General features: G+C 42.2%; 1 protein-coding gene across 4 annotated transcripts in view; it reads right to left on the bottom strand.

The window, feature by feature from the left end:
* Nucleotides 1-12,348: 12,348 nt before the first annotated feature.
* The window catches only part of SLC23A2 (solute carrier family 23 member 2), a 124,570-nt gene continuing 116,612 nt past the window's right edge, over nt 12,349-20,306 (bottom strand). For all 4 annotated transcript variants that reach the window (XM_054574001.1, XM_054574003.1, XM_054574000.1 and 1 more), the window contains 4 exons: nt 19,748-19,877; nt 18,868-19,005; nt 14,798-14,893; nt 12,349-12,992 (listed from right to left, as the gene is read on the bottom strand). In XM_054574001.1, coding sequence (XP_054429976.1) covers nt 12,760-12,992; nt 14,798-14,893; nt 18,868-19,005; nt 19,748-19,877 — 597 coding nt within the window. In that variant the 3' untranslated portion in view covers nt 12,349-12,759. The remainder of the gene's footprint in view (nt 12,993-14,797; nt 14,894-18,867; nt 19,006-19,747; nt 19,878-20,306) is intronic.

The following is a 20,306-nucleotide window of genomic DNA, read 5'->3' on the forward strand; positions in this document are numbered from 1 at the left end:
GCAGAGATGCAGGGATGAGGAAAGGGATAACGTATACTCATACTTTGCTGTTGGAAATAGAACTATTATAGCTTTTTGGAAAACAATCTGGTAACATCTCTTTAGAAAAAAAAGATTTTATTTATCTGTTTATAGAGAGAGGGGAAAGGAGGGAAAAAGAGAGGAAGAGAAACACCAATGTGTGGTTGTCTCTCATGCACCCCCAAATGGGGCCTGGCCTGCAACCCAGGCGTGTGCCCTGACTGGGAATCAAAATGGCAACCCTTTGGTTTGCAGGCCAGCACTCAATCCACTGAGCCACACCAGCCAGGGGCTGGTAACATCTCTTAAAATTTAAAATATATGTACTTTTTAGCCCAGAAATTTCACTCCTGGGGATGTATTTTATCATTTGTTAAAACAATTTGTTAAAACATATATAAACATGTTTGTTGTAGATATGTGATGGCTAAGAAGGGAAAATACCAATATCCCTCAGCCTTGAGTAAGCTATGGTGAATCCTCAGGGAAAAAAAATTATGAAAAAATGAATTAGAGTAATGCTGGCTGACTTGTAGGGATTTCCACAAGATATTGTTGAGAGAACAATACAAGGTACAGGAAAGTGTGTACAAGGTGATCCATTTTTTTGTAGAGCAAAGAATGACAAAACACAAATAAATATGTGTGTGTGGTATTAATGCATATGTACATGTACAGGTAGATAGATCATAACTGGTAGATAGATGACAGATATTTACATGGTTATATGAATATGGAGAAACATATAAATGACACAAAGCAAGTAGCTAACAGATTAGTAGAACAATGCAGAGAGAGAGGGAAATGAAAGTGAGAAGCAAGCAAACAGAAAATTTTTTTAAAAATGCATGAAAGAAATCAGTGTGTATGAGATCTTGTTTATGTTAAATTGTATCTCAGTGAATAAAATATTGAGAAAAGGTATATCTGTACCTTCCCCTCTGTAGGCATGCTGACACTATACTGTAAAGTGAAAACAAGCAAGTTACAAAGTGTAGTATGCTACTATTCTATTTCAATAAAAATAAACAGACAAGCACAACCCTTGTATATGTGTATTTATGATTGTGTAAGTTTGTGGAACAAGGAGATCACTGTGGAAGGAGTGGGCGAGGGGACAGTTTTCAGTTTTCACATCTTTGTATTGATTTCACTTTTCACAATAAGCACCTATTACTTTGACAGTTTCAAATTATCAGTAGAGACAAAAACTAAAGCAATAATGGGTTTCTTTCTCTCTTCTTTGTTCCCCCCTGAACACCTGGCTTTGAATGTAGGCCAGCACGCTATCCCACCTGACACCCCATCCTAGTCCACCTCACATGTGTGTAGACATCTGAGTCCCCTTCGCAGAGGGAGTTGAGGTTAACCTCCCACAAAAGTTCTTTGAAAATTCTGGGCCCCTAGGATTTGGTAGTCCAGAGGACAAAGAGGAACTAGAGGTGAGGCCCTCCACTCTACAGACTGACACACCTAAGCGTCAGCTCTGGTCTGGTCGATGCTTCCGGTTAAAGCACAAGCACTGTGATTGCGGCTCCTGTAAACATAATCATCTGTGCCTATGGGGACTAGGGCAGACCTGAGGCGGGATGGAGCCCAGCTTTTGAGGCTCATAATCTTAACCCCTATAATCCATTCGAATGCTCTGGGTAAGTATTACCTCCAGTTTATAGAGAAGAAAACAGAGAACCAGAGGTTAAGTAACACGCTGAAGCCTATATAGCTGGTCAATTGATAGGTTGAAGCATATGAATTGCTAGTCTAATTTTAGGTTGTTTTTGATCCACAAAATCTCTAATAGTTAGGAGATAGTTTTGGCTGCTACAACAAGACCCAGGTATAATGTTTAAATAAGTATATTTCTCTCTCACATCAAAGTCTGGGCTGCTCTCTGTCATCCGGAGTTCAGGCTCTTTCATTCATATTTCCCTCCCCTTCCAAGTGCTGCCCTTATCTAAATGGACCAAATCAGTTGGCCACCACCTCTACCTTTCAGCAACAGGGAGGGAGAAGAAAAAGCGAGCATGAAGGTAAACCTCTACCCTTTAAGAACACAACCCAGGCACCTGGCTGGTGAGGCTCGGTGGATTGAGTGCCAGCCTGCAAACAGAAAGGTCGTTGGTTGGATTGCCAGTCAGGGCACATGCCTGGGTTGGATTGCCAGTCAGGGCACATGCCAGTCAGGACACATGCGGCCAGGTCTCCAGTCGGGGGCATGCAAGAGGCAACCATTCAATGGATCTCTCGCACATTGGCGTTTCCCTCTGTTTCTTCCCTTCCCCGCCCCTTAAAAAAAACCAAAAACCAAAAAACTCACAAGCCAGAAGTTGCACCTTTATTTAGCCTTGTTTACTGTTCATTGATCACACTCAACTGCAAGCAAGGCTGCGAAGTGTAGTCTTGCACCTTTCTAAAATTCCATGACCTTGGAAGAATGGGAGACCCGGGGGACCCTTTGTGGCCTCTGCTGCAGTGGGAAGAGGGCTTTCCGCGGTCTGAGCTTGGGTGTGTCTGCCTGCCAAGCTCTTATCTAACCAGTGAACCCCAATAAAAAAAGTTAGAATGCTACCTGAGGTAAAATAATTTTATTGTTCTGTTGGGCAAGAAGTTTATTCCTAGCAGGAGCTCTCTGAAGGACATTCTTCCTACTTCAAACTCATTCCCACAATTTTCCCAAGGCTACAGTGGATCGCTTACTGCCCAAGAGGTAAAACATAACAAAACAAATAAATGGCACATGTGTTTATATGTGTGCATATACATGTGTACACACACACACACACAGAGACACACAAAGACCCTCTGGCATCTTTAGTCTCCAAAGTCAATGGCTTCATAGGTGATACACATTGGGATTTTGAGGCTCACCATCTCTGTAGTGTTTGGAAGACGGGGGTTCTGACAAATTTTGTCTCTTTGGCATGTGTGTTGGGAGGTGGGCAGCAGTGCGGGGTGGTCACTATAGACTTCTGGGCACAGCCTAGAGGCAGACTGACACACCTAAGCGTCAGCTCTGGTCTGGCCAATGCCTCCGGTTAAAGCACAAGCACTGTGATTGCGTCTCCTGTGAACATAATCGTCTGTGCCTATGGGGGCTAGGGCAGACCTGAGGCGGGATGGAGCCCAGCTTATGAGGCTCATAATCTTAACCCCTATAATCCATTCGATTTATAATGTCGATTTGATTATGTTTATGATCCATAAACATAAACCCCACCATCTGAGAGGCATTCATTCCCCCTGTGTTGCCCCAGGCCCCTCCCCACCTCTCACCCCCATGGAATGCGATGAAAAATTTCACCCACCAAGCTATGTCATTTATTAGGCAAATCCTTCCTGCACAGAACAAAACGGGGGGGAGGTAGTTCTAGCACTTTCACATTTTTACTGAGATATATTTGGTTACAACTGTTATTTTTAATGTCAAGTATAATTTGAGGAAGTACAATGTTTTATATTAGTATTAGAGAAGAAAAGGTACTTCCCTATTTTTTAAACTGCAGTATTACTGAATATTTATAATATAATTCTCATCTTCTTTGAAAACACATTTATGTAAGTAATTTGTATTTAAAGTAGTTAGAAAACACAGAAAAATAAAAAGATAGGAAAAAAGGAGTAAATGTAACCTGTAACCCCATTCCCCAAAGATAATGACCAAAGTTTCAGGAATACATTTCCACTAATTTCTTTTAAGCACACATTCACATAACTATGAAGGTATTTGTAATGCAATTGAAATGCTAGAAGAATATCTATGGTGAGTTATTTCTAAATAAACAGGAATCTGGTAAATGGATACAGATGGAACCAAACTGAAGAAAGTCCAAGAAGAGGCCAACTCAGAAGGCCTAAAGGATTTTAATTCCAACTCATGAGATTTGGGGAAAAGTATTGAATCAGATCCACAGCAAATCTTACTGTTGAACAAACACAAGCCTCTTTCTTTTTAGTATAAGCAGTCAGAAAAAAAACCCAGAATCACCAAAAGTGTGAAAAGATTCAGTAGTCCAAAAGAAGGGTTTTTATTCCGAGGAATTGGAAGAAACACTCCTCAATGAAACAAACCTACAAAATGGGAGAATACTTTTAGGTAAACCCCTAAGAAATATTTTCAGTGGAAATTGGAAGTATTGCATCTTTGAAAAGATCTCATTGTGGGAGGCTGTGATTTGAAACACAATTACAAAGCCCGATTTACAAATGCAACGTCCCCTAAGAAACTGCTGGATCTGGGAATTGAGCATCCATGGCTGTAAGCACTGCAAAAGGAGAGACCACGAGCTCCCTGATGGAAAAGGTCACACAGCCACTTACAAAGCAGTGCTTCCCCACCCCAGATTCATGCAAAGGACGAGCATCTCCTGTAGGAAGATGCAGATCAAGTAAATTGCTCAACAAACTGCAAAGGAGAGAGAGAGAGAGAAAGAGACTTACCAACCAATACCAGTGGCAAAGTGTGAACAGTATGTGAATCCTATTTTAAGCATTTATGAGACAATTGGAAATTTGAACACTAGATAACTGATCATGTTGCATAAATACTGTCAAATTTTTAAGATCTGGGAATTGGTTTTTTAAAACCTGTCTTTTCGTAGTAACTACTGAAATACCTACAGATGAAGCAAGATATCAGGGATTTGATCACCAGGAATGGCAAAGTTGAGGGGTGAAGATGAAACAAGATTGGCCAGGAGCTGATTTACTAGGCTGGGTGATGGGCACATGGGGGGTTATTGCACTATTCTGCTTCTGTGTGTGTTTGAAAATGGCCTAAGTAAATTGTTTAAAAATTGCACTGTAAGACATGAGCAAGAGGTTTAGTATTGTAGGAAACCCAGTCCATGACTTAGATTATTGCTCAGGAAATTCTCCCAGATCTTAGAGGAAGTGAGAAAAGAGTGTGAGTGAAACTGCGGGAAACTTAAGAGAACTACGAAATGCGGTGTAAACACAAAATCAGAATTGCGGAAGGTGTGAACAGAACCGACAGAGGACAAGCAAGAACCTTCCTTAAAGAACGTTTCTATTATTGGTTTCTTTAGCCTGTGAGTTATTTAGTCATATTTTATACATCCAAATATGCAGATTTTTAAATTTGTTTTTAATTTCCAACTTAATTATGTATACGTAGGGAACACGTTCCATACGATACTTTTCTAAAAATTTTTTGAGCTTGCTTTAATGCCTAAAACAACAGCTTTTAGAAACATTCTGAGTGCTTCAAAAGAATGTGTATTCTCTAATTTTTGGATGCAGAGTTCTAAACATGCCTTTTGGTCACTTCTAAACCTTTAGTTTTTGCCTGCCTGACATCAAAAGGGAAGTATAGGAATCTCCTCCTGGCAGGTAGATTTATCAATTTTTTCCTATAGTTCTAGCCATTTCTAGTGCATAAAATTTGAGGCTGTCTGATTGTGTACATGGGTTTAAAAATTGACTCTTCTTTAAAAATTGAACTTGTGTATCAATACCTCATGAGCTCATCATTAACAATGTTCTTTGTCTTACAACATATTTTGTCTGAAAATAATACAATAGATAATTAGTATTTGCCCATGTGATTTTTTTCCCCCATCCTTTTACTTTCAATTTACTTATCCTTATCTGAACCAGGGCTCCTAAACCCATTTGTGGTAAACGATCAGTTGTTTTCATTTTTCCCAATCCATTTTAGGCTCTAAGACGTTTTTTGTAAAATATTTTTAAAATAATAAATTCATAAAATTCTGGAAGCTTCTTTTACTAAAATTAAAGTACAAGCCAGATATTTTAGCATTAGATTCAACACACATAAAATAACTGTCAACTTGCTTAGAAAACTTTATAAAGCTTTGAAATGTTTTTAAGACTCTGTCAGCTCCTGAATGTACCTGTTGCAGCCTTCCCCAATCACAGCCGCACCTTGAACACCAGTGTTGAAAACAGCATCTCTCGGGATTTTGTCCTGCCATCTGGTCTAACAGTCTTTTAGTTGGCAAGTTTGGTCCACTTGGGCCCACTTCCCGCTTCACCTCTGTAGGTCTCCTCTTTCCCCACAACCAAGGTAATACAGCCTTGAATTGTAATTTGAGATTATGGGTTTTTTCCTTTCCTTCGGCCCTCCCTTTTTGAATGACCAGGTCCTACAGACTGTGTTCCCCAGGATTCATATTGAAACCTAATCCCAAATGTGACAGAATCTGGAGGTGGACACTTTGGAGGGTGATTTTTGCATGAGGTCAGTGTCCTCATCAATGGGTTTAGTCCTCATAAAAGGGGTCCTAAGAGATGGATCCTTGACCTCTTCCGCCCTGTGAAGACACCTCGAGAAGATGGCCATCTATGAACCAGGAAGGGAGTCCTCACCAGACACCAAATATGCTGGTGCCTTGACTTCCAGCCTCCGAAACTGTGAGAAATGTTTACTATTTTAAGCCACCCAATCTATGGTTCTCTGTGATAGCAGACAGATGGACCAAGATACCAGGTTTATCAAGATTATCTCTTGCTCACTTGTCCCTCAGTTATCTCCTATGACACTTCCTAGGTTTGCTTCTCCTATTTAAGTACTTCCCTCAAAGTATGTAAGTAGGGGTCTTCGAGGAGCCGGACAAAAAATTCTAAGTTCAGCGTTCTTTCCATTCAGTCCTTGAATGTGTAACTCTGCAGACAGTGTTGCTGCTGGAAAATCTGGCGCCTACTGGTTCCAACTCTTTAGGCCTTGCTTCTGCTCATTCCCTCTGGAAGCTTTCAGAATATTTCTTTGTGAATCTTAAATTTTACTACCCACCAGTGAAGATGGATGAAGTACATTCTAGGTAGGAAGCAACATGAATCCCAACAGTGAGTGAAATCTGACAATACACACTGTACCATGCCCTTTCCATAATGTTCAAAAACATGCAAAACTAAAAACTCATAGTAAATTGTTTAGGGATATGTATATAGAGCAAAACTGCAGAGAAAAGCAAGGGAAGAATAATCCCCAAATCCAGGCAGTGGTTCTCTCTTGGTGAGGGACGGGGATGCAACAGGAGAGAGGCCCACGGGGGAGGTGGTGCCTGAAGTATCGGTCATGCCCCAGCTATTGCTGTTGTCCCAGCTGGGGGTGGGAACGTGGGTATTCTTTTTATTTTAAAAAATACTTCACACATATATTTTCATGTATATAAACATAATGTAAGCATTTCACTGTGTGACTGACTGGTTGTCTAGCAACAGCTCACAGGTCAGGATATAGGGGTTATGGGAGTAGCTACCGTGGTCACTGGTGGCCCAAAGTGCCAGAGATGAATCAGGGGCGCGGGTGGGAATGGGGGAGGCTCTAAGTTTTCCCTGAACTGAGAAGTACACAGAAGCACCTCGGGAGCCACCTCCACAACCTAGGGGGAGCCACGCCTCCTACTGATCTGGCACAGACTGCTCTCGGGCTTGGCGGCATTTCCTGCTCATCTAAATACTCAGTGGGCCTGAAGCCACCAAGGCTGCTCTCGGAGCTTTTGATTCCACTGTGTGGGCAGACAGCCTTTCTGGTCACCAGTCCCTAAAAGATCCCGTCTCTAGGTGTCACTGCCTTAGTAAGACTCAATTTCACTCTAAAGTCCAGCCTCAGGGCGTCCTGAGGTCTTAGAACCCCCTTAGGCAACCTCCAAGGAGCCCATCATGGTTCCCCAGGCATCTTGCAGGTACCTGACAACGATGTCTGTGAACTTAATCAACTGAATTATTTTTTTATCCTTACCTGAGGACATGCTTATTGATTTCACAGAGGAGGGAGGGAGGGAGAGGGAGAGAAACATCAATGTGAGAGTGCAATACTGATCGGTTGCCTCTTGTGTGCACGCCGACTGCGGACCAAACCCGCAACCCAGGCATGTGCCCTGACTGGGAATTGAACCCATGACCTTTCAGTTTACAGGATGACACTTCAATTGAGCCACATTGGCTAGGGTTGAACTGAAATTTTTATTAGTCGATTTCCCTCCACCAGGTGATAACTTTAATGACAAGTTTCTCGAAAACCAGCCAAAGAAGGCAAGTGAACAGCAGAACTGCGTCCAGGAGAGCTTTTATTTGTACGGAACAGTTTTAAAAATACAGAATAAAATAGCTTTATCTCTACTATTATTCACAACATCTGGTCCAAATATTACATATTTTTAAAATACTTAAACGTTTAATGAAGCCATGTTAGAAAAACAATATGAAAATTCTTTTTAAAAACTCCATAAAAGAATTACACATCTCAAAAAACAATCCCACCCAAAATACCCTCGGTATGCAAAATAAAAAAACAAACAAAATCCCAAAAAGGTACATAGCCAAAGTCAGTCACAAAAACTCAAGGAAAATATAGGCACCCCCACTGTTTTAAGAACAGTCATAAATTTATTAATGTGTCAAACAAAAGTTGCTGTGAACGAACAAAAAAAGGCTGTTAATTTGAACTGTCAGTGAGATGGCTACGCTGGTAAGGGGGTCCTAAACGCCAGGAAACACACAGCAATTCTAAGGACGCTGGAAGTTGCTTATGTAGAATGATGACGAGGCATAGTCAAGAACAACCTAGAAGGACAGGAATGTGTGTGAGGCTGCTGATAAGGTACCCCCAGCACTAATGTGCTTTCTGGGTCCGTGGGGCGGAAACTGAACGCTGGCAAAAATGGGTGGTCTTCTTGCACTGCTTGGGCTGTGACTTTAGGTGGGGTAGGAGGGTGGGGGGGCTGTCCTGTTCTCCGTGTCCAAGTCATAAGGGAACAGAGCACAACACATGCAGCATGAGAAAATCCAGGCCCTTCTCCAAAGCCAAGGAGCAACTTCCTGGAGACCTGGGCTCTGCCAATGCTCAGACATTCACACAACCATGGTGTCCAGGAGGTGTGACTGAGCACACAAAATGGGCATCTGGTGACAGTCATGCCAGGCCTGGCCTGCTGTTTGCAGCCGACCGCACTCCCCAAGCACAGTAGTCTGCAGGATACTGCCTCTCCTCGCGTCAGACAAGTTCCGGAATGAGCTTCCCGCCCCAGCTCCTCATTCACCTTCTATCTGGCCTGGGCACTCTTTGTGGCATCAATGTTAAGGAAGATTATACTTGCCAACTTCAAATCTAAGTTGCTAGTACCAATATTTCAGCAGGGACATGAATTAAAGTAATAACAACTTAGCTCATAGTCATAAAATATATGCATGGGTAAATAAAGTATACACACATACTAAAGATTCATCAATGGAGAAATTCTATCATCACATGACATTGTCATGAAAATTATATCATTCCCTCCCTGGAAAACTGTGACTATTATCCTGGGTAGAAATGTTATTTTACTATATGGAAATACTGCAATATTCATGCATAAACCAAGTTGTTATCATGAAAGTCAGTAATCTACAGTATAAAGTAAATCCTGTGTATGAATCTGCTACCATGAAAATGAGAAACCATCAGGACCCACAATGCTTCATTCTAGCTGACCTGGTTAAGCCACTTATCTTGTTCTGATCAAGCACAAGAAACTCACTACAAGTTAACATTTGACACCCTCGCAAGAAAGATTCAGTACCAATGAATCTTAAGCTTAATTTCCTAATGAGAATGAGAAAGAAAATTGCTTACAAAGACTGGAGCTACTTCCCATTATTCTGTGAACCATATTTGATATTTTTATCAAAACCGGTGGTGGGACCTCCATTACCCACCCCCTCTTCGATGTGGCAGCATCCACTGTTCTTACGGATACTTACTACTTACTTATCACATCAGGATGGCTCACGTAAAGGCGATGATGTGGGTAGGTTGTCACTGGAAATTGGAGACTAAATGCCCTGCCCAAGGACATTTACATATAAAATATTTTAAAACATTCTATTGGCCAAACAAAGCAAGCAAGTGTGTGGCCCCAGCAGGGCTGGCCACTAGCGCAAGTGTGAGGTTCACAAGGACAGACCATGCAAGGCCACTGCGCTCCCCAAACCTCCCCTGCAATTCATGTGCTTAAACCCAAGAAGCAGAATACATTTCCGTTCAATTAGGCTCATGCTGTTACATATTTGCTAGCAGAAGGACCTCTTCCTAAAATGGTTGGTGTGGCTGCAAGTGCAAGATTTATTAGTTAACCTGAGGCTCCAATCACTCAAACAAAGGTGAATTTCACAGGCTCTGCAGAAAGTACCAGACTCAATGGGGCCTCTAGTTAGGCTCCCCTCTTTCCTCCCCACCTCCTGTCCCCAACCCCGACTCCCTCCCTTGGACAGAGACGCTAAGTTGGCCCCAATGGAACAAGGAGGGCAAAAACCCTCTTTGCAACAGGTGACGTGGGTACAGCTCTTCCCTCCACACATGAATGCTTGCAGACATCCTCCGGACTGGCAGATTTGAAGCCTCCCAATAAAACCTAACCCAAGGAGGGGTTTCTGAAGTGAGTGGGTTTCTGGACACTTGAAGCACATACCCTGAGTGCTACCTACTGGGCAGAAGGTGTGCAGTCAAGTTAAGTTGAGGGGAACTTGTTTGTTTCTGAATTACTGATGGTTCAGATGCTTTTATTTGGGTATTTGGTCCTTCTGCTCACCTACAGAGCTAGAATACTGCAGATCTTTGGGATGTGTAATAGTCTTCCCCATTTTTCAAAGCTGAGAAATTGTAGATGCTGAGCAAAAATACAAATAGAAAGAACTGAGAGCAATTCAGAGGGCTGTCAGCCTCAAGGGCTTACCAAATTAAAAGGATGAAACTCATTACCCAGTGTGCTTCGAAAGAAACTAGCATCAAATACACTTCAAAAAAAGGTAACATACAAAATTAATACAATCTGAATTCTTTACTTAATCTGCAATAAGCTCTTGGCAAAACAATGAAGTGACTCTGAAGTGTTCTTGCCAGAACAAGCCTTGAAGCCCCAAACTTTCCAGGAGTCAAGGAGCTGCAGTGACACAACAACGCCGAAGACATCCCAGTGTGGGGAAGCGGAGGTGGCCTCGGAGGCGGGGAAGGTGCGCTGCGGACAGAGGCCGCTGAGAACCAGAACCACGTGCTGCTGTTGGGAGACAGCAACGCCCCCTGCCACCCAAGGCTCAGCCAGGCCATCGAGCACTTGGGAAGCATGGCCTCGCGAAGCAAGGTCACTACTTTATGCCTCAATGTTTTCCTTTGGCTGAAAAACTTCAAACCAAATTCAACAGAAGTCTTTTTATTTTTCCCCCAGAAAGAATTTAGTGTTATTTAATCAGAACTCAACACAGGGACATGCTGGCTGCCTTTCTCACCACCATCTTCTGCAATAACTTAAGTGAGAACAGCAGCATTTGGCCAGGGGGTCTAATCTTCCCCTCTGCAAAATCAAGACCCAGTGGACATGCAACACGGCAACCCACAGACAGTCTCCTTAAGCCTTAATTGCCAGAAATGACTTGTAACAGAATTGCAGTGATGAATGTGCCAGCGTGCCTGACCACTCAATTAAGGAAGCTGTTTGTTACCTGCCCCGGCTTCCCTTCTTCACAAAACAAATTCATGTGTAACATAACCCACTGTTTCTGGGCTCTGGTCCAGTAGTCAGTTTTGATAAATAGATTAAGCATTACAGTATTTACACTTTCATGGTATCAAGCAATACAAAACACAACCACAACAATGGTTACTGGCCTTCAAAAGCCATGACAACAAGCTTCCCTGATGGTGTCCACAGCTTTACAAATGCTGGTTCTTTCTTTAACTGGAAGGGAGTGGGTGGGACACAAGTAATAAGGATGCAAGGTAAGAGGGTCACGTGGAAATACACTAATTTCAAAAATCTGCTATAGTCAGTAATGTTAAATAGGAATAAAATCTTGTATTTATATACACATGACAAAAACTGACATCCACGTGACAAGAGAGTCAAGACTCCCATAAACATCTGGCTGGTGCCCCTGCGAGGCACTCTATACCCGTCACACCACCAGGAGTGAGAAGTGCCAGATAGAGTGTCTCAGCTACTAGTGAAAAAGAGGCCAGTGTGCAATGTGCTGGCCCAGCCTGGGCCAGGGTGGCACCGAGACAGAGCAGCTGAGAATCAGATACTGCCTTCCAGGTACTTTCCCTTCCCCTGCAACCCCCTAGACAAATTTCCATTCTGATCCTCTGCGCACAGACCTTACCCACGCACAGATCAGGCCGGAGGGCAGCCATGCCACTGTTCTCAATCAGGTCAACAGCCTCCTCCTATACATGAGTATCAGGGAACACAGAATCACATTTGACCAGTTGTGACAATGCGAGGACACTGGTGCCCCTTGACCACAGAAGGTCTCTGAGGTTCAGGCCAAGATCAAATCAAAAAAAAAAAAAAAAAATTTTTTTTTAATCTATAAAAAACCAAGCAGGTCCAGGTGCTTCCAGGACAGAAAGCCCCCAGTCCCTGGAGGTGGCTTGTAAGAAAGCTAGCACGGAGTGGGGCAAGGGGGACTGAAAACAAAGAATCGCTGTGGATTTCAAACATCTACTCCCACCGGAGGACAGGAACTTCAAGTTCAGTGACCACAGCCAGCAGTGGACGCTCTCAAGGGCAAGGGGTCAGGGCTTAAATAAGGAGATAGGTGAGACACCATATTAGACACAATCACCACCCACAACAAAAAAAGCTATTTGCAATCTGTCTTAGCTCTGGGGTGCAGAATGTAAATGCAGATATACAAACATATATGTTACTGCTTGTTACTCAGCAAGGAACTACAGACTCATGCCTCACTGCGGCCAAGCCACAGGGCAAGCTACAGCTATACCGTGGCCTGTGAGTCCTCGTCTGAACTCCGGCTGTTTGCGCTCTTCCCAAGGCCTTTCCATGTGTAGCCCACAAAGGTTGGGCTGATGGGTAAGTAGCTGAAGCATCTGTACTTTTTAATAATGTTCATGCCAAACGGCAAATCGTAGGATTCCATGCCATCGAGCGACTTGCTCCCTTTGCCCACTCCCTTCTTCCATTTCCGGATTCCTCTTTCCTCTGGAGTCCCTATGGAAGACACACAGATCAAAACAAAACAATGGAATGTTTAGTTTAACAGTTCTACCAAGAACTGAGAGTCCAACAGGCTGTCCCATAGGTGGAACCAGCCGGTAATACAGCGAAGCACACTTGATGGCACTTCAGCCATCCAGGCGCCTGGGCAAGAAATCTAAGAATCGTTAACCCATCTTTGTTCCTTTTGCTCCACATTTAAATGATCTCCTGATGCCTTTGCCTCCTCCCTGTCCTTCCACAGGATGCATAGTCCTAATTTTTATTGTTGAGGTCTGGCCCAGGCCATGTCATTGCTTTCCATGGTCATTATATCAGTTTCTTAACTGGCTGTCAAGTCTTCCGTCTCACCACCCCTACCCCAAATCTGTTCTCAACACTGTACAAACAACAACAACAAAACCTGCTCTCTAAAGTGCAAATCTGATCGTGCAAAATGGGGCCCAGACTACTTGTTATACCATATACAATGCCGTCATCAACTGGTTTTGGCAAACCACCCCCGCCAAACCAGACATACCAAGTTTTATCTCTAATTTAGTGTGTGTGTTGTGTGAGTGTATTGCACTTGTCATGTATTCCCCACGTGCTATGCTCCCGTGAGGATGAACCTCCACTGGTGTAACACTGTGCTACTCTGTACCCTGACAGATAAGTCAGGGATAAAGATCTCTCAGCAACTCCTGGACTTTTTTCACAAATCTTCCTGGTGCAGGCATGAGCACTGGCACCCAACCGTAGCTGCAATAGGACACCTAATAATATACTTCTGTGCCTGAGCCTGGGTGATGAGCTTGAGTCTACGGTGCAATATTTAAGATCCTCATTATCTCTTCACGTCTAAGCTAAGACTTCCACCCCGCCCCCTGACACTGGTGTTTCAGTAACACAGCTAACTTGAACTTCCATCTCTCGAACTCCTATGCCTCTCCTTCAATTAGTTCTGACTTAAGAGAAAAAGAGGGTATTAGTTATTGACCCCCATAAATCGAACACCTTCCACTTATTTGTGCTGTCATTCCTTCTACCAGAAGTGTTCATCCCCGGTTTCCCCAGCAACCTCTTGATTGGGAGAGGAAAATCTCAATAAAACCTTCAAGCACAATAGGAAGCATCACCCTTCCTTGATGGGAGATGAATCTACCAGTGTATCTGTGGTATTCAACAGAGGTACACAGCAGCCTCCTGTGGGAAGCCGGGAAGGCGAAAAGGCAAAGCCCACAACACATCCTACTCCGTCACCCAGCACTTGGCATTACCTAGCTGAGAAATAAGAGTTATGGGTGTTGGAGAAGTGCTGCCTCCTCCCCTTGCTCACCCACTGATCCCGGAGCCCGTGCCCACCATGCTCCCTGGCGTTCAGTTTTAGCTGGCGGCTGCCTTAGGAAGGACTCATTTAAAAGACAGGCTCCCTAAGCAGGAGCCGTGCCAGAGGCTATTACTAGCTGGCTCAGAGAGGCTGTGAACAAGTCAGTGGAACCAAACTGCAGGGCACTGGGCAAGGCTGTGCAAGGAGAGGAGGGAGGCTGGCATGTGCCCAAGGCACCCCACTGCCATTCCACCCTATGCAAGGTATTTGCCTGCTTTCTCTGAAAAGTAACTCAGCAAGAGAAAAACCACCCAGTAAGTTTATTAGCAAAAAACTGATTCATAAAAGAAAGCTAGAAGTGTCATCTTAATCATTTTAGAAAAGACAAGTTTTAACCAGTGATGACTATGAACTGACTCACTCTTATTCCTTCTTATTTGGCAGAAAAGTAACACATAAGCAATAAGCACGTGTGATATATAAAACATACCTGGAATGGTGTTATCCAAAATAAAAGCCACACAGCCTCCTACAAACATTGCAGTTGTGAGAAGAACGTTCAACACTTGATCAATTCCTGTTATCCCTAAAAACAGAACATAGCGATAGGGTCACTGCCAGCCTGGACAGGCCTGCCCTTGCCTTGGGAAGGGGCGCTGGGGTGGGCACTAAATGCCAGTCAACGCAGTGCATGCAAGTGTACATTCCTGTGGTGAATGTGTAGTAATCATTTAAACTAGAATGAATACCCAATAAAGTCAAATTCCTAACAATGGTGCATAGACAATAAATCTAATAAAGTCACCTATAATAAAATATGAAGCCATTAAGGAATGTTGTTTGCAGATAAAGAGAAATTAATATAAAAGATGACTGTAAGGCAGAAAAAACTACAAAGTGACTATGAAGACAACAAAAATACTTGCAGTATCTGCAAACAAAAGTTTTCAGAATCCTGAGTTACTAATTTGTGCTTAGCTTTTAATTACAAACAACAGAATTTATAAAAATGTCTTCACATGAATGTGATATACAAAAATGTCAAAAGCACCAAGAATCTCCTTGCTATTAGAGAAGTTCACATACATTCTCTATTTAAAACCTATAAACCAGCAACTTTGCTCCCAGGCATATATCCACCCCCCCAAAAAAGTTACTCAACCAATACAGTCAATCCTCATTACTGGCAAATTCTGGATCTGTAAATTTGCCTATACACTAAAACTTATTTGTAAACCCACAAGTGAATACTCATGGTGCTCTCAGTCATTCAGGGACATGCACCGAGCAGTGAAAAACCTGAGTCAGCCAACACGCATGTTCCCAGCTGAGGTCAAACAAGATGACACTCTGCCTTCTTGTTTCAGCTCATACTGTAAACAAGTGTTCTTTTAGCAGTCTATTCAGTATCACTTTTTTCGCATTTCTGTGCCTTTTTCCTTGGTGATTTCACTGATTGAAATGGCCCCCACGTGTGGTGCTGAAGGGCTGTCAAGTGCTCCTCAATGCAATAAGGCCGTGATGTGCCTCATGGAGAAGACACGTCTTAGAGGAGCTTCGTCCAGGCATCAGCTGTGGTGCTGGCGGCCGTCTTCCCCCAGGAGCAACGGGCCAGGAACGTGACTACCGCGAATGAAAACTGATTGTACTGAATGTGTAAACTGTAATTTAAAAATAAATTTAAAGAAAAATTGTACCGCACATCAATTTTCATAATAGAAGAAAATTGATAGAAAAAGGCTAAAAGAATATACCTCCACCAAACCAGCATTGCAAGATATGCTAAAGGGACTGCTTTAAGAAGATGAAGAAAAATAGTCTAAGAATACCCAGTTCCTTTCACAGTTACCAATACTTAATATTACCAATATTTTTAATACTTATTAATCTGATTATGACACTGATGTATTAATTGTTACTTTATTGTTGGTTGAAACTAAACCTGTTTTTATATATTTCTTGCCTATTTCTATTATTTTTTTAAAAAAGCTTTAAGTGACTTTTTGGTATTCTTTATTCATTTTTTATTTTTTAATTAAATACTTGTAGAATTTTTCTCTAAAAAGCCCTATTAACTTTTTTGTAGACATGTTGCAGATATTTTCCTATTCTATTACTTGTCCTTTAACTTTTTTATAAGTATATTACTGTATAGTCTTAAATGTTTAATATAGTCATATTATCAATATTTTACTTTCTAGCTTCTGGGTTTGAATATTTTACTTTAGGGTAAGAAAAATATTATTTTGTATTTTCTCCTAAAACTCCTTAGATTTTACATATTGATTTTTAACTCACCTGAATATTTTTTGTATAATATGTGAAATAGGGCTCTATATTTCTTTTATTTCAAGTGACAGTGGTCCATGCACTTTATTTGCTGAATAAGCCTTATTTTCGCCATTGATTTGAAATATCTACTTAATCATTTATTACATTGTTAGATATACTTTTGTTTCTAGAATGCTCATTTTATTTCATTGATCTACTTGATTATTTCTGTGCTGATGTCATACTCATCAAAATAAGCTTCTGCACAGCTAAAAAAAATGTCAGCAAAATGAAAAGTGAACAGACTGTATGGGAATATGTATTTGCCAATGAAACTTCAGACAAGGGTTTGATCTATAAAATATAGAGAGAGCTCACACAGCTCCACTCCAGGAAGACAAACAATTCAATTAAAAAATGGGCAAAGGACCTGAACATACACTTCTCCAACGAGGACATACACAGGGCCCAGAGACATAAGAAAGTATGCACAGCATCACTAGTCATCAGAGAAATGCAAATTAAAACCACAATGAGATACCACTTCACATCAGTCAGAATGGCCATCATAAACAAATCAACAAACAAGTGCTGGCAAGGATGTGGAGAAAAGGGAACCCTAGTACACCACTGGTGGGAATGCAGACTGGTGCAGCCACTGTGGGAAACAGTTTGGAATTTCCTCAAAAAGCTAAAAATGGAACTGCCTTTTGACCCAGTGATTACACTGCTGGGATTATACCCTAAGAATCCTGAAAAACCAATTCAAAAGAATCTATGCACCCCAATGTTCATAGCACAACATACAACAGCGAAGTGCTGGAAGCAACTCAAGTGCCCATCAATAAATGAGTGGATCAAAAAACTATGGTACATTTACACAATGGAATACTAAACAGCAGGAAGAAAGAGCAAGCTACTACCCTTTGTGAAAGCATGGATGGAACTGGAGAGCATCATAAGCGAAATAAACCAGGCAGTGAAAGACAAATACAATGTGATCTCACCTATAAGTGGAACCTAATCAACAAAACAAACAAGCAAGAAAAATATAACCAGCAACACTGAAATAAAAAACAAACTGACAGAAATAAGAGTGAAGGAGGTAGGGGGGTAATGGGGAAAAGAAGGGGAAGGGTCAAATCAAGGGACATGTGTAAAGGACTCATGGACAAAGCCAAAGTGAGGAAGGATTGAGGGTGGGAGGTGGGGGTGGATGGGACAGGGGCAAGTGGTGGTTGGAAAATGGAGACAAATATATTTGAATAATTAACAAAAAATTTAAAGAAAAACTGATTGTGCTGCACATCAATTTTCATAATAGCACCAGACAGTTAAAAAGGTGCCAACAACTTGTATGTCCATCAATGAATAAATGGAAAAACAGATTTGGTATATACATATAATAGAATATTACTTAGCTATAAAAAGGAAATACTTATACATGCTATATCATGGATGAATCTTGTAAACATTACACTAAGTGAAAGAAGCCAGACACAAAAAGTCACACATTACGGGATTCTGGTTATATGAAATATACAGAATAGCTAAATTCATAAAAACAGAAAGCAGACTGGTGGATGCCAGGGTTAGGAGAAGAGGAACAATAGGGAATAACTTCTTAATGCTCATGGAGTTTATTTTTGGGTGATGAGATTGTTAAAAACTAGATGTGAGGTAGTGGTTACAACACATTGTGAAAGTACTAAAATGCCACTGAATTTTAAAATGGTGAATTTTATATTATGTGCATTTCACCTAAAAAAATGGCCCCCAATTCTACATAAATGTTGGCAGCAATAGCTATTTCTTAAGATGGTTCCCCTTTATTCACTCTTCATGACATTGGGAAATTAAAATTAAAAGAGGGGGTCTGAAAGGTTAGTCTTGAATTCTAAGTAGTTATAATCCCTGTATTTCAAAGTCTATAGAGTATTTCAAAGTCTATAGAGTTTCAAGGAGTTATACCTTCTAATACAGGGAAATCATATGGTTTTACAATGGTTTAGAGGCATTCTCCCAGAGGAGAAGGTCCCGGTGTGAGAGGAGAGGGAGACCTTAACACGCACATTAGTTACATACTCACCCCAGCTCATGTGGGAAGCGCAAAGGGCTTCCAGATAAACTGCAGCAGAGTGAGATTCAAATGAAATACACAGATGAGCATTTGCCAAGACAATCCCTGGCCCTGGAGTTCCAAATCCTCTCTGACTGGTGATGTGCTGTTTGGAAATTGGTGGCTATGGTTCTAACTATCCCCCGAGATTCAAGGCCCATGTTCCCTACCTGTGACAAGAGGGTTCTGTCGGAGGTAACTTGGAAGAACGAGCCCAAAGAAGATCGAAAATCCAAGCACGAAGAGGTTCCGGGAAGAATTTAAATCAATGAACTGCAGGTTAGAGAGTCCAACAGCTGTGATCATTCCTGGGGAGAAAACACCAGACAGCAAGTTCCAGTAACTCACAGGGATGAGCTCATCGATGACAGGTGACTCACAGTGGACGAAGGCAGCCCCCCTGCAGTGTCCTTCTCTATCCCATCAGAAATAAGTCAGGAGACCAGCGCAGTGATAGGAAGGGGGTGGGGGGGCCGGGGCGGGGGGGGGGGGGCGCGCTCGCACGCAGCACGAGGGTGTCCTGAGGGGACCACCTGGGCAGTTGGGCTTATTCAGGGACATAAGCATCACACTGTTGATTGGCTTTCTTTAGACCAGGCAAAAACCTAAGGATATTAGTTCCTCCTTGAAGCCTCTAGGCAAACATTTCTGCTAAACTGGGAAATCTACCTAAATATCTGGTCCCTGATTACAACAACTAAATGGCACAGAGACCAAATAGAGTCCCATTGTAAAAATGGTCTGTTTTTCAGAAGGTAATATTCAGAAGGTAAGATAGGTTGAGTTAAATCAGTTAAAAACCAGTTAAATAGATTACATTTCATCTTATTTTCCCCACACCAAATATTTTACTTTTGGTTGTACCTTGAACATAAATTCAACTCAATGATGTAGGGTTTTATGTTTTGAAGGCCTATCCTTTTGCATTTTAAAATACAAATTGTTTCCTCCAACCTTACTGAAGAGATTTAGCACAAAAACTATAATCCCTATGAAAAATTAGCAAATGGGAAGAAACAAAAGGAGCCTGAAAGGAAAATGGAATTTTACCAAAGAGAGTACAGAAGAGCGCTCCAAGCACAGGATCCGGAAGGGAGGCGAAGAGGGCACTGAACTTCCCGACCGTGCCCAAGGCGAGCATGAGGGCGGCCCCGTACTGTATCACCCGGCGACTGCCGACCTGCAGGACACACCAGAGGCAGAGACCGGGGTTCAGTTCGACACGAATGCTCCAGGCCCCTTGGGGCAAATGTGACAAAACCCTCATTCAAAATCTAGATTACTTGTAAAATTTTTAGTTAAGAAGAATCAGTCTAATTTCATAATGAGGACTGATCTCAATGCACAATTACTATAAATTACTCTAAAGCACCCAGAGTAGAAAGATTCCCATCACCTTTCTCATTCCCCTTGGTCCCCTTCTCCCCCACTTGACTTGGGGGGAAAACGGGGCATGGCCAGGACTCAATCTTTGTTTCTCTGAACCCTGGATGCTGCCACCTCAGTGCGGACCTGCTCCTGCACTCAGGTCCTGGGTTTCTAATGCCCGCAGTCACCAGCTGGGATGACCTTCTAGTGTCTCAAATGCAAAATGCAAAAGCTACCTTTT

The sequence above is a fragment of the Pteronotus mesoamericanus genome, unplaced genomic scaffold, assembly GCF_021234165.1.
Source record: "Pteronotus mesoamericanus isolate MK-2021 breed Mesoamerican mustached bat unplaced genomic scaffold, CSHL_Meso_final contig_25, whole genome shotgun sequence".
In the NCBI taxonomy this organism is placed as follows: Eukaryota; Metazoa; Chordata; class Mammalia; order Chiroptera; family Mormoopidae; genus Pteronotus; species Pteronotus mesoamericanus.